General features: G+C 44.4%; 1 protein-coding gene across 16 annotated transcripts in view; it reads right to left on the minus strand.

Annotated features, from left to right (window-relative positions):
• PTPRF (protein tyrosine phosphatase receptor type F) overlaps positions 1-13033 on the minus strand; it is a 1261345-nt gene that overhangs the window by 264634 nt on the left and 983678 nt on the right. For 12 of the 16 annotated variants that reach the window (XM_073643650.1, XM_073643649.1, XM_073643648.1 and 9 more), the window contains exon 1: positions 10347-10417. The exons of the other annotated variants lie outside the window; for them this stretch is intronic. In XM_073643650.1, coding sequence (XP_073499751.1) covers positions 10347-10402 — 56 coding nt within the window. In that variant the 5' untranslated portion in view covers positions 10403-10417. Of the gene's footprint in view, positions 1-10346; positions 10418-13033 lie in introns of those variants that run through there. 16 annotated transcript variants of the gene reach the window in all.

Below are 13033 nucleotides of genomic sequence, written 5' to 3' on the forward strand. Positions count from 1 at the left end.
TTCAAAAGTGATTTCTGAGACTAATGAAGGGTGATCGCTGCCTGGAACATTAATAGGGATTTTAACCTCTCATGAGACCAAAGACACAGCAACATAATAAGTAGAGTCTCCTGGCGATGGAATCATTATGTCATTACTCAGACAGATAGGAGATATGACACGGTTTATACATCAGCTAGGTGACCGTCATTCACAACTGTACCAAATGTTAAACACCTGATTGTAATTCTGTGTGGACCCCAATCCGCTGACCTAATGCATCATATAGGTGCATTCCTGTGCAACATAACCAAGTAAATGATGACGGGGAGGGGGAGTCAGGGGTCCATCGTACACATTAGACTGTTGGCCAAACCAGCCGTTATCAGGGGATTCAGCCAACGTTAATCTAATATGTATGGGGGCATCAATATATGTGCTTTCACATTGACAAACATTGGTCAAAGTGTAATTTTTTGGAGCCAAAAAACATGCTGTCCGCACATATGCTCATCTGAACCCAGTCTAAACAAAGGCTGATGAGGGCATATACAGTACAGACCAAAAGTTTGGACACACCTTCCCATTGTAGCGTCGGCGTCCCTGCCTCCTGCTAGGCAGGGACGCTGTTCCCCTCACCTCTCTGCTCCGTGCCCGGCGGCTTCCTCCCGCTCTGCTGGCAGCGCGCGCTCTCCCCCGGTCACTGTGCTTAGGGCGCGCGCGCTCCCCTCTCTTAAAGGGGCCGCGCGCGCCGCCCTAAGGAGTCCCCGGCCAATGGCCGGAGGATCCCTCCATATATAAGGCACCTCCTCCAAAATGGAGGTGCCCGAGCAATGTTGTTGCACTGTTCACTACTCTGCTTCAGCCCTCAGGTCCCGTGTCCAGTTACCTGCCAGTTTGCTGTCTGATTCCTGCCTGTTATCCGCTTACCTGCTTGCTAGCCTGAGGTCCAACGGTCTGCCTTCCGACACCAGTCAGTCTGTCTATGGACCAGCTTGCCCGCTCACCTGGGAGCGCTCATCTGCTACCTGCCTGTTAGCCTACCTGGAGGCTCCGTCGTCACGTGCTGTGACCACCTGCCAGTCCAGAGACTCTTGCCCGCTCACCTGGGAGCGCTCATCTACTAGCCTACCTGGAGGCTCCGCCGTCACGTGCTGTGACCACCTGCCAGTCCAGAGACTCTTGCCCGCTCACCTGGGAGCACACATCTGCTACTCGCCTGCTAGCCTACCTGGAGGCTCCGCCGTCACGTGCTGTGACCACCTGTCTGTCCAGAGACTCTCGCCTGCTCACCTGGGAGCACACATCTGCTACTTGCCTGCTAGCCTACCTGGAGGCTCAGCCGTCACAGGTCGTACCTGCCCTTTACCCAGAGACTGCCCCGGTCACTTGCCGTGACCACCTGCCCGTTATCCAGAGACTGTCCCGGTCACTTGCCGTGACCACCTGCCCGTTATCCAGAGACTGTCCCGGTCACTTGCCGTGACCTCCTGCCTGTTTACCCAGAGACTGCCCCGGTCACTTGCTGTGACTACCTGCCCATCTTCCCTGGGTGCCACCCGCTTCCTTACAAGGACCGCCCCCTTGTATAGTTGCTCAGAGGTTCCGCCTCCCAGACCCGTTACACTCATTTAAAGATTTTTCTGTATTTTCATGACTATGAAAATTGTACATTTACACTGAAGGCATCAAAACTATGAATTAACATATGTGGAATTATATACTTAACAAAAAAGTGTGAAACAACTGAAAATATGTCTTATATTCTAGGTTCTTCAAAGTAGCCACCTTTTGCTTTGATGACTGCTTTGCACACTCTTGGCATTCTCTTGATGAGCTTCAAGAGGTAGTCACCGGAAATGGTTTTCATTTCACAGGTGTGCCCTGTCATGTTTAATAAGTTGGATTTCTTGCCTTATAAATGGGGTTGGGACCATCAGTTGTGTTGTGCAGAAGTCAGGTGGATACACAGCTGATAGTCCTACTGAATAGACTGTTAGAATTTGTATTATGGCAAGAAAAAAGCAGCTAAGTAAAGAAAAACAAGTGGCCATCATTACTTTAAGAAATGAAGGTCAGTCAGTCTGAAATATTGGGCAAACTTTGAAAGTGTCCCCAAGTGCAGTTGCAAAAACCATCAAGCGCTACAAAGAAACTGTCTCACATGAGGACCGCCCAGGAAAGGAAGACCAAGAGTCTCCTCTGCTTCTGAGGATAAGTTTATCCGAGTCACCAGCCTCAGAAATGGCAGGTTAACAGCAGCTCAGATTAGAGACCAGGTCAATGCCACACAGAGTTCTAGCAGCAGACACATCTCTACAACAACTGTTAAGAGGAGACTTTGTGCCGCAGGCCTTCATGGTAAAATAACTGCTAGTAAACCACTGCTAAGGACAGGCAACAAGCAGAAGATACTTGTTTGGGCTAAAGAATACAAGGAATGGACATTAGACCAGTGGAAATCTGTGCTTTGGTCTGATGAGTCCAAATTTCAGATCTTTGGTTCCAACCACAGTGTCTTTGTGCGACGCAGAAAATGTGAACGGATGGACTCTACATGCCTGGTTCCCACCGTGAAGCATGGAGGAGGAGGTGTGATGGTGTGGGAGTGATTTGCTGGTGACACTGTTGGGGATTTATTCAAAATTGAGGGCATACTGAACCAGCATGGCTACCACAGCATCTTGCAGTGGCATGCTATTCCATCCGGTTTGCTTTTAGTAGGACCATCATTTATTTTTCAACAGGACAACGACCACAAACACACCTCCAGGCTGTGTAAGGGCTATTTGACCAAGAAGGAGAGTGATGGGGTGCTACGCCAGATGACCTGGCCTCCACAGTCACCAGACCTGAACCCAATCGAGATGGTTTGGGGTGAGCTGGACCGCAGAGTGAAGGCAAAAGGGCCAACAAGTGCTAAGCATCTCTGGGAACTCCTTCAAGATTGTTGAAAGACCATTTCCGGTGACTACCTCTTGAAGCTCATCATGAGAATGCCAAGAGTGTGCAAAGCAGTCATCAAAGCAAAAGGTGGCTACTTTGAAGAACCTAGAAAATAAGACATATTTTCAGTTGTTTCACACTTTTTTGTTAAGTATATAATTCCACATGTGTTAATTCATAGTTTTGATGCCTTCAATGTGAATGTACAATTTTCAAAGTCATGAAAATACAGAAAAATCTTTAAATGAGGTGTGTCCAAACTTTTGGTCAGTACTGTACATGAAGGGGTCTTCCCACTTTATGGGTCAGATTGTAGAGAGAATAAACAATCTCTGGTGGACTCGGGTCATCAATGCTTTACATTGGCTGCTGCAAGGGAAAACATTGGCCAGATCCAGGAGTTGTGGGTACAATTCATTTAAAGGAAACGTAACACATTAAATTCTTAATAATTCAAACCAGATAGTAAAACATTATTTTTTGCTCTAATCTGTTTCATATTTGAATTGTAATTTTTTTCCTATACATGATTAAGGATTATGGTAGGCATCTTGCCTGAAGAGCATTTAGGGCTCATTCAGGCGTCCGTGCAAAATCGGTCCAATCTCAGACCACAATCGCGGACTGGCCATGGGGAACCTTTAAAAACTTTAAGGAAAGGGTTCATGCAGAGGTCTGTGCAGAGGCGTGACAGCCTCAGAAATACATGAAGATGTCATGCTGCGTTCGGGAAACCCACGGCCAGTCTGTGCATTGCGGTCTGTGATCGGACCAATTTGCAAGAACGTCTGAATGAGCCCTTACAGCATCCATATAGAATTGACATTGATGTCAATGTGAGTGTTGTGGGCATGCTCTGTGACCTGTGCAAAGGAGGTGGGCTTTGAGCTGTGACCACCTATTGTGAAAATGTTGGACCCTTTGTTATCTAGATCGGCTTGTTATATCACATAGTAATCCTGACTGTGATGATAATGAGATGACGGCCGAGAAATGACCAAGAAGCTTCGGCCAATTACTTGGATCAGTGACTAAGGTAAAAACTGCAAGATTCAAAAGTCAACGTTCTGGTCACTTCTAGTTCCTGGAAGATGTAGCCAAGATTATGATGATCTACAGATACGAATGACAATACAGTACTAGGCTTAGTATAGGATTCGCTCACTTCTGCTCCTGAAGTCTACACTATGCTGTCCATCCACAGATCAGAACACATACATGACCTTTTTCACCATTGCTAAATCACAAGTGTCAATATAATTCTATGAGCGTGAAAGTAATAATGTATAAAACGAGTAAACAGCAACAGACATCGCAGGGAGGCGGAGAGGGTTAACTCATACAGTTATCATATGCAACCCTGACTAAATTATCTCCGCTCCAGAGTCATCCTCTGCTGGCTCATGACACGTTCCAATTAAGACAACTAATTAGCCCATCTTTATAACCGCAGAATCAGATATACATGCAGCTTTAAGTAATTTGCATCTGAGGAGAAGAGACAGGAATGGTGAATGAGAAAATGACATGGAGAAGAGGGGAGAGCACGAGGCGAGCGGAGCAAGCAGAAGATAACAGGCCGAGCAGTGCAACAAGCACTCACAGACATTAGTGCTGCCCAGGATGGAAAAAAATTACTGGATTCACACTGTGAAGAGCAAAGAAATAAACCTGGTTTACTTTTCATTGTAGATAGGAAAGCAAGTCATTGCACCCAGCAGAAAAGAGCAAATCAACCAATGTGCTAAATAACCAACGCAAAGAAAAAACCTAAGTCAGGTACCGATTAATTGCAGGGACAAGACCTTGTTATAGTTCAGGGTTTTGTTGGAGATTTTGCATTGAAGCCCAGAAACTTAAAATACCACTGGTTATTCGCTGTGTGAAGACATTATACTAAACCTAATGGTCAATATTCAGAGGTGCCATTGATTTTACTGACCATCACCAAAAGTATGTAACAAATCTATCTGTCCATTATAAGTTTCAGATGAAAAAAATTGTGTGTTTTGGTTGGGTAGTATCAGTAGAGAAAAAGCAATGGCCCACAGAGAAGTTCTGTGGTATACGCCAAATTAGTTAATGGGAAAAATTGCTGTATTATTACCAGGGTGGAATAACTTTGAAACAGAGGAGTAGAGAAGAAAAAAACTGTTCCAGAATCAGTGGAGCAGCACCAATTGGAGGAGGTACTCACTTTTAACTGTTACAAAAATCTAGTGAAAGGTCCTCTTTAATGGGATTTTCAACTACTTTGATATTGATAACCTATCTTCAGATAGGTCATTAATACCAAACTAGCGAAAAAAGCCCTATCTTACAATATGTATGCATGTCTGTATATATAGATCAGTTGAGGTCCGACATCTGGCATCCACACTGATCAGTTGTTACCAGCCCTGGCAGAGCCGGGATGTAAACAATGAACAGAACAAAAATCCCGCTTAATATGGTGACATACAGGGGCGCCATGTGGCAGAACATTGAGTGCCAATATCTTGATAACAGAGAGCTGTATGGATATGTGCCACGGTATAGACTCTGTGCAGATGGGTGTGTTATGTGCATGACTGCAAAGGGAACCTTATTTTCATATACCATACATCCATAAGGCTCTGTCCATGTAATTATATCATGGCCCCATACAGGATAGCATTAGATACCACCGTGTGAGATCAGGAAAGCCCTAATAATATACGTATGGAGCCTAATATTGCCTTCTTTGTATCTCTGTATACATAACTAGCCTTCTCAGCGATGTCCTGCTCACTGCATTCATCGCTCTGCTCCTACTAGTGTCAGGCCATGGTGCTGAACTACCTCTTGCAGCACTCATAGCTTTGCTGCATGCTCACATAGCTGGAGAACCTCTACCTTGCTATAGGGAGGCAAGGCCAGACTCTGCAGGAATTTAACCCACTGTGTCCTGCAAAGATTTGCTTTCCTTGACTATTCCATACCAGCAGGGGATATATTAGGCAGCTCTTCCCTTCACATCTTGCCTGAAGTTAGGTTCCTAGTTTCAGTCCAACTCTAGTGTTCTGTTTCTCCTGTTACCAAACCCGGTTTACTCATTTTGTCTGACCTCTCCTCTCCTGACCCTGGCTTCGTATTTGATCCTGTGCTACCCGCCCCGGTCTAGGACTGTTTGACTTTGTCTCTATTTTTGCACTTTGTACCATGTGTTGTTCCTCTGATCCTTTGGTCAGCTCCAGGGACTGCCCAGGAGTGGTACCTGGTGACTACCCTAATGGCCCAAGCCTATCCTTACCATTAAAGGCTCTAGTGAAAACCAGGTAGTCATTTAATTGTGCCACTCCAGGATAAGCCCAGCAGTGGGTCCACAACCCCCGCCATCACAACTAGTTTATGCATCTAACTAGGGAAGGGTTTTGATGCATTTACACAAGTTCTCAGAGTTTTCACTGCAACATCAATAAGTCACCCCAAATAAATATGCCAATTTCTCTGTAGTCAGTGCCTCTAAGGTTCCCATAAGTAGAATTCTGACAGTTTGTATGAGTTTGAGGTAAATGATTAACCAGAACACCGATTTATTCACTGTATCTCTCATGCTGACGTCAAACCGGTGGGAAAAGTGTGTCCATAAACAGTGACCTTTGAGAGGTCCAACATCCGTCTGCTAACTCATCACATGGAGAAGCTAGATTAGGTCTGCAGGGTCCAGATAAAAGTCTACAAGTGTCTTCTAAAATAACCCGACAGTGAAATGCAGACTGTGACTCATCCACAAAAGTGTTTGTCCTCTCTAACCCTACAAATGTACCGAAATAGCATAGCGAGGATTGGTGACCATAAAGTGCCCACTCTCAGCCTTGGAATATTTCCTGTGTTTACCAATTTATCTTTCCATGTAAAAGGACCCTTATTTTAGAAGATTGCTCTTCAGGTATGGACAGTTTTTATGAGCTGTGAGCTATGAGGGTCTATAACAATTTCTGACTTGAGTAGCTATATGTTCTGCTGAGGCTGGGGGGCCGGATATAGCCCCACTGTAGTCACATTTGTTCTAGCACTAGGCCCAGGGGTGTGATCTGTGATAACTCTGGTTTTATTACTTCTCTGCTATGGCTGAAGGGTCCCAGACCATAAACCTTTGACACAAAAGGTACAGAGGTCTGGAACACGTCACCGCCAAGCCGGATAATAATTAAAAGACAAGTAGCCACTCTGTGCAGTGTGTAAAATTCATAAATGTGTAAAAAAAACAACAGCCCTTCATGTTCTATTACAATAGATGAACACAAAGCCAAATGAAATTTCCATTTAAATAGTCCCCCTTCCACAGCAAAAAAATTCCTTTTATTTCCATAATTCCCCATAGTTTTGATCCATTGCCTCTAAAAACATCTAGACAATATTAGTTTGTAAACTTTTCGGCCAATTATCCAGCAAGACACCTGCGAGATAAAGTTGTGATGGTAGAAAAATATCTTTTCCCAGGTGCATTTTCACTGCCCTATTATGGGGATGGAGCTGTCTGAACAGGCTGCCAATCACTAGACGGTCATGCTAAGCAATCATTCGCTAGGTGAAATCATTTTTAAGTGTTTGTCTCACTTTCGACTGTGGCCCCAATTCATCAATAAGTTTTTTTTCCAGGATTCCAAAATTTCTGCAACTATTGCCATTTTTATGTCCAGCTACGCCAAGGTGGGCAGAGTGGGGAAGCCCGTCTGATAAATTCATGCCCCTGGCTTGAGTAAAATTTCTGGCAGATGCACACATCAGTTGCAAGATGCACCAAAGTCATTAAGAGGCGAGTGCCTCTTGACATATTTGGCGTACCTAGTTCCAGTGTTCCTTTAAATCAGGACCTTTATTTCTATAGGTCTCATTAGACAACCCTAGAATATTAATCCTTGTCAGGCACCTTGGTTTCTCTATTGCAGGGATGTCAAATGCAAACACACAGAGGGCCAAAATGAAAAACTTGGACAAAGTTGCGGGCCAACCAGTATACAGCATAATAGGCCCCACAATGTCTTCCATACAGAATAAAGGGCTCCACATAGGGGTGGTGGTGGTTCTGGTGTCGCAGGTCAAATAAAACCACCCTGCGGGCCAGATTTGGCATGTATGCTTTATTGGATAGGGTCATCAGGTAGGGAATTCCTTGTAACCAGTCTGTCTCAGATCATTGGAGTCTTCAGCTAGAAGCAGAGCTGTGACTGACCGGAGGGCAGAGAAGGGACAGGGAGGCTTGTCAGGACTGTAACTGGGCTTTTCTCCAGCTCTTTCCATCATGTTACCGTATCATTATACAAATAAATACAGGGAGTGAACCTTCTGCACAAAAGAGCTGCATTTATGAACGCTATAAAGTGATTATTCTCCACCCACAGCGCTGTGCTGCAGCCTTTTAATCCTGTATTCTTTGGATGTGTGCAGAATTTCTGGCAGCTTCTTAGTGTTAAATATGAAGGTGTATTAATGGGAAAGGTTAAACTTGTAGCGTCAGGCAGCAGGGCTGAGATCTCCCCAGGCACAGGGATCACAGGAACAATGCTCTGTGGGACTTTACTGGCAGAGAAGAGTTATTAGGGCTCAAACAGAGGGGGCTGCAGGGAGAAAGGTCAGAACGCTGATAAGTATGTATTATAGAGCTGCTGCTGGGGCCTCACCCTGCTTTATCCTCACTCCCCCTACAAGCCTGGCTTCATTCTCTGACATCCATCTTTCAGCAGGATTATGTCATGCTGGTGTAGGAGTTTCCATCACAGAGGATGTAAGAATCCATTAAGACCTCACGTGATCCCTGTTTAAACTTCTTAGGTAGTGGGACAGGTTCTAAGACAGAAGAACTGGATTTTTGCAAGTTTCCTCACACCTGCCATGTAATCCCCCCACAGATACACTACAGATATAAGATTAAAGGGAACCTGTCACCAGGTTTTTGCTACCCCATCTGAAAGCAGCATGATGTAGAGGCAGAGACACTGATTCCAGCAAAGTATCACTTACTGGGCTGCTTGCTGTCATTTTGATAAAATCAAAGTTTTCTTTGCTGTGGATCTAGCAGAGCTTAGAATGCTGAGCTCAGTATAACGCCGCCCACAACACTGATTGGCAGCTCTGTGTACACTGTTCATAAGCAGAAAGCTGCCAATCAGTGGTGGTGGGGGGCGGGGTTATACAGAGCACATTAATATGCTTGACTACCTGGCAAAAGGATTACTAGTGATAATCTCCTGCTGCTAAAACACTGATTTTATCAAAATTACACTGAGTAGCTCAGTAAGTGACACATTGCTGGAATCAGGGTCTCTGATCCTAAATTATACTGCCCTTAGATTAGGTGGAAAAAACTTGGTAATAGATTCCTTTAAGTGTTTCACTGTTGCCACCAAGTCATTGTCATGTACCCATAGTGTCAGTGTCATGTCACCCAAGTATCAGTGTATCCTAAGGCTCAATGTGTCATTGTCATGTACCCCTAGTGTCAGTGTATCAGTGTCCTGTCACCCAATTATCAGTGTATCGTTGTGATGTACCCCTTCTGTCAGTGTGTCATTGTCATGTACCCCCGGTGTCAGTGTCCTGTCACCCAAGTATCAGTGTATCCTAAGGTTCAATGTGTCGTTCTGATGTACCCCTACTGTCAGTGTCCTGTCACCCAAGTATCAGTGTGTTATGGCCCTGTATCCTAAGGGTCAATGTGTCATTGTCATGTACCCCTAGTGTCAATGAGCCGACTGTCTAATGTGTAAGTGGGTCTCCTGAATCTCCCCACAACAGTAAAAGAAAAATCAGGCATATAAAGTTTGATGCACAATCCTTTTGTTTTCCAGGAAGTTAAGCCGTAGTCAGAAGTAGTCTGTTTGTGGCCTACTCCCCTCTCCGCAATGAAACCATAGGCTCAGACAGCCCAACGCACTGGCAGACAAGACATAAAAGGGCCCCTGTGCAAGTACAATATATGGGCCCTTTGCAGTCCAATAGCTCATGTTGAAAATGCCACTTATTTTGGAGGTGGCAATGATCCCCCTTATTATCTCTTGAGCTTTTGTGCGGTTGCACCAATGTGGTGTCCGCCCCTGGCCCAATGTGCCCGTGCATTTTTGGGTTCGTGAGATTTACCTGTCGAGCAAACGAGCATTCAGCCGGCAGCTATCAATGACATATAGAAAAACAGCCCTCTGCCGACACTACTGCGCATAGCAACTCTGCATAATATAGGAGACTGATGTCACTTCTCTACATTGATGCAATTACTTTTGGTGCTTCGTAAATGACAATTTTATATTTGGTCTTAAAAAAAAAAAAATGAAAAAGGAATGAAACAAATTGAAAAATGCAGATGCCATAACAATAATGTTCTAGAAGGCGACAGCTGACACATAAGAATGTAAAGTAGTCACATCGGAATGTCATCAATGGACAGTATGAGAGACACATACCTGCATTGACCCTGGAGGTCAGAGCCATAGACATAGTTTGAGCACCTAGCATACATACAGACAACGTGGAGTCACATGACCCCGCATAGGGTGTCACCTGCAAAAATGTCTGGGTTAAGGCTGGCGTCTTGTTCCCTCCTGCACCCAGTTAAACCATTATTAGCAGTTGTGGTCTGTCTTTGCACAGCTCATGTCAGGACAAGAGTGCTATTCCCTTTGTGCAGGTGGGGGAGGGGTTGACATGAGAACAAATGCCTTCTTTGTATCTGCCATACTTGTCCTGCCACACAAAGCCCTGTGGGTGGGTGCTGGGGAGTCCTGTCTCCAGGAATGCATTGAAACTTAAACAGACTCTCTACCTCTTGTTTGCTCTTGTAGAGTCTCTTTAAAATGTGCAGTCCTGCCGGGGCCAATGCAGATTTTGGACATTTTTTTACAGTCATGGAGCCTGTTGTAAAGTGCACTCCTATACAAACAAGGGTTTAATACTGATGAAACGTCTGGTCGCCTGAGCAAACCGAATTTTAGCAGAGGAATGCAGAATGGTTTCCCCAGTTACAATCCCAGCACTGCTGAATCATTTCACTAATCCCCCCAGTAAGGGCACAAGACTGTCTGCCATCGCCTCTAACATAGGGACAGATATGGCCACGACAAGAACCACTGCCCTCAATCTGAGGCAGCAGCATGCACACAGCACACATCTATGTATTAAAGAGCACCGGTCACAGAAGTCAAAAGTGGCCATTTTCATGCTAATTTTATTTCGGCTGCTACCTTGACTATTTCTTTTTTTTTTTCTTTTAAATCCGTCAGAGATATACATTTTTTTTTTATTAAGGTGTGGGCGAAATGAAGACTTTGGCTGTGACACCTGTTGTGTGACCAAAGTTTGTTAGGTGACACTTGTACATCCCAGCACAATAAAAGTGAATAGGGGGTCGCATTTCGACCCCAAGATTACTGCAACCGAGACAAGCAAGTCGTAAGAAGCTCAATTGGGTTGGATTATTTGCAACTTGCTTGTCCCCCGAGGTCGCAATGCGACCCCATTCACTCTTACTGCACTGCCATGTAACAGTGACACTTGAACCTTGGTTGCGCAACAAGTGTCGCCGTCTTGCCCCAGCCTTAGTGCTATTTTTTATGGTCTTTACCAAGGAGGCATCGCTCACTAGATTATCTGGGACATGTCTTTATCTGGGACTCTGCATTATTACTCTGTGAGCAATTTTGTCCAGTTTAACTTCTACAGCCTCTGTACTGCGCTGTCTATTGTGGATTGCAGAATGAGTTAATTGAGTATCAGTCAGCGAGCTGTTCTGATAGTTTTACAGGAGAGCTTGAAACTCTTTTTCTGGGCTCCTCTCAGCTGATTTATGGCCACAGACCACATTAAAGTTGAATTTGCACGGAAACAAAAGAGTCTACAAAAGCAAAACGTGTAATGAAACCCAATTGCAAAAAAATTATTTTTAACCCCAAATACATGCATTCATGCTAAATATTAAAAAAAAATAAAAAATTGTCCCAAAAAGGTGGACAACCCCCTCCCCCTGCAGCAGTGATGTCACATCCACAGCATGCATCCCTGCTGCATCCACTGAGCGCATTTGCTGCGCTGAAATTGACGGCATTAGCTACTGAGCGCAGCAATTGGCGACAGCTGTGGATGTGTGCTGTCAATGTGACGTCACCACTGCAGCCACGACCCAAGCAGCGGCAGGGAGCCGGCGATGGACCCAGGAAAGGCAAGTTCCTGAAAGTGGAAAAACCCTTAAACTATTTTATTTGGATGAATCTTTACAAATGCACACAAGAAAAATCACAGTACGAACTTTACATCCCAATACAGGACACACCATTTTTTATCACACTACCAAACTTCAGTCCTTTATACTATGACATCAGCAGACTTTATAGTAATGGGGATGATTTCCTAAGCAAGATGCAACAGATATGTTGCAAGTGGTGTTCATGCCTTGCTTCAGTTTTATGCTTTTAGACGTGTTTTAAGCCTTACTAGACAGCTTTGAACAATGTCTAAGTGGTTAAATAGAGTGTATTATCAGTTCAATCCAATTGTCAGACTCTTACCAGCTCTAAATGCCTGATACCAATGAGTAATAAATTATTTTCAGCAGCAGAGCAAATGTATAACAGATACCATAGCTTTACATTCTATTATGTTTTTTAACTTGAAAATGCAGAAAATCTGTAAGTTTAGTAAAAAACAAAAATTATTTACCCTCCCGTCTGAACAAGGCGATACTAATATTAAAAACATTATCACTCCTTTACCGCAACACCAAAAGGATAATACCTACAGGCACAGGCTTTGGAACATGCCTCAATCTAGTCTTATAGCTCCTGCACACAGACGCCATAGCTTCATTTCAACCCAACCTGTTCACAAAAGAACAATAAACTGATGCTTTTCTGTAAGGACAAATGTTTCTACACTTCAATGAATGTGGAAAAACCTGCAGTTCCTATGTCCCGGTCACTGGCCCCTCTGGGATGATGGAGAGAGGGACAAACCAGTGCAGCACAGAAAGCAGAATTGTTTTTTTCTAGTGTCAGTTCTTTAGGAGGACAACAATCAGGTCTGTCACCCAACTTCTCACAGACACTATTTCGCAATCTATATTCTTCTACATTTACACGTTTCTCCTACTGCTCATGTA

This window comes from Phyllobates terribilis, unplaced genomic scaffold (assembly GCF_046119375.1).
Source record: "Phyllobates terribilis strain yellow unplaced genomic scaffold, ASM4611937v1 Scaffold_8__6_contigs__length_399053987, whole genome shotgun sequence".
In the NCBI taxonomy this organism is placed as follows: Eukaryota; Metazoa; Chordata; class Amphibia; order Anura; family Dendrobatidae; genus Phyllobates; species Phyllobates terribilis.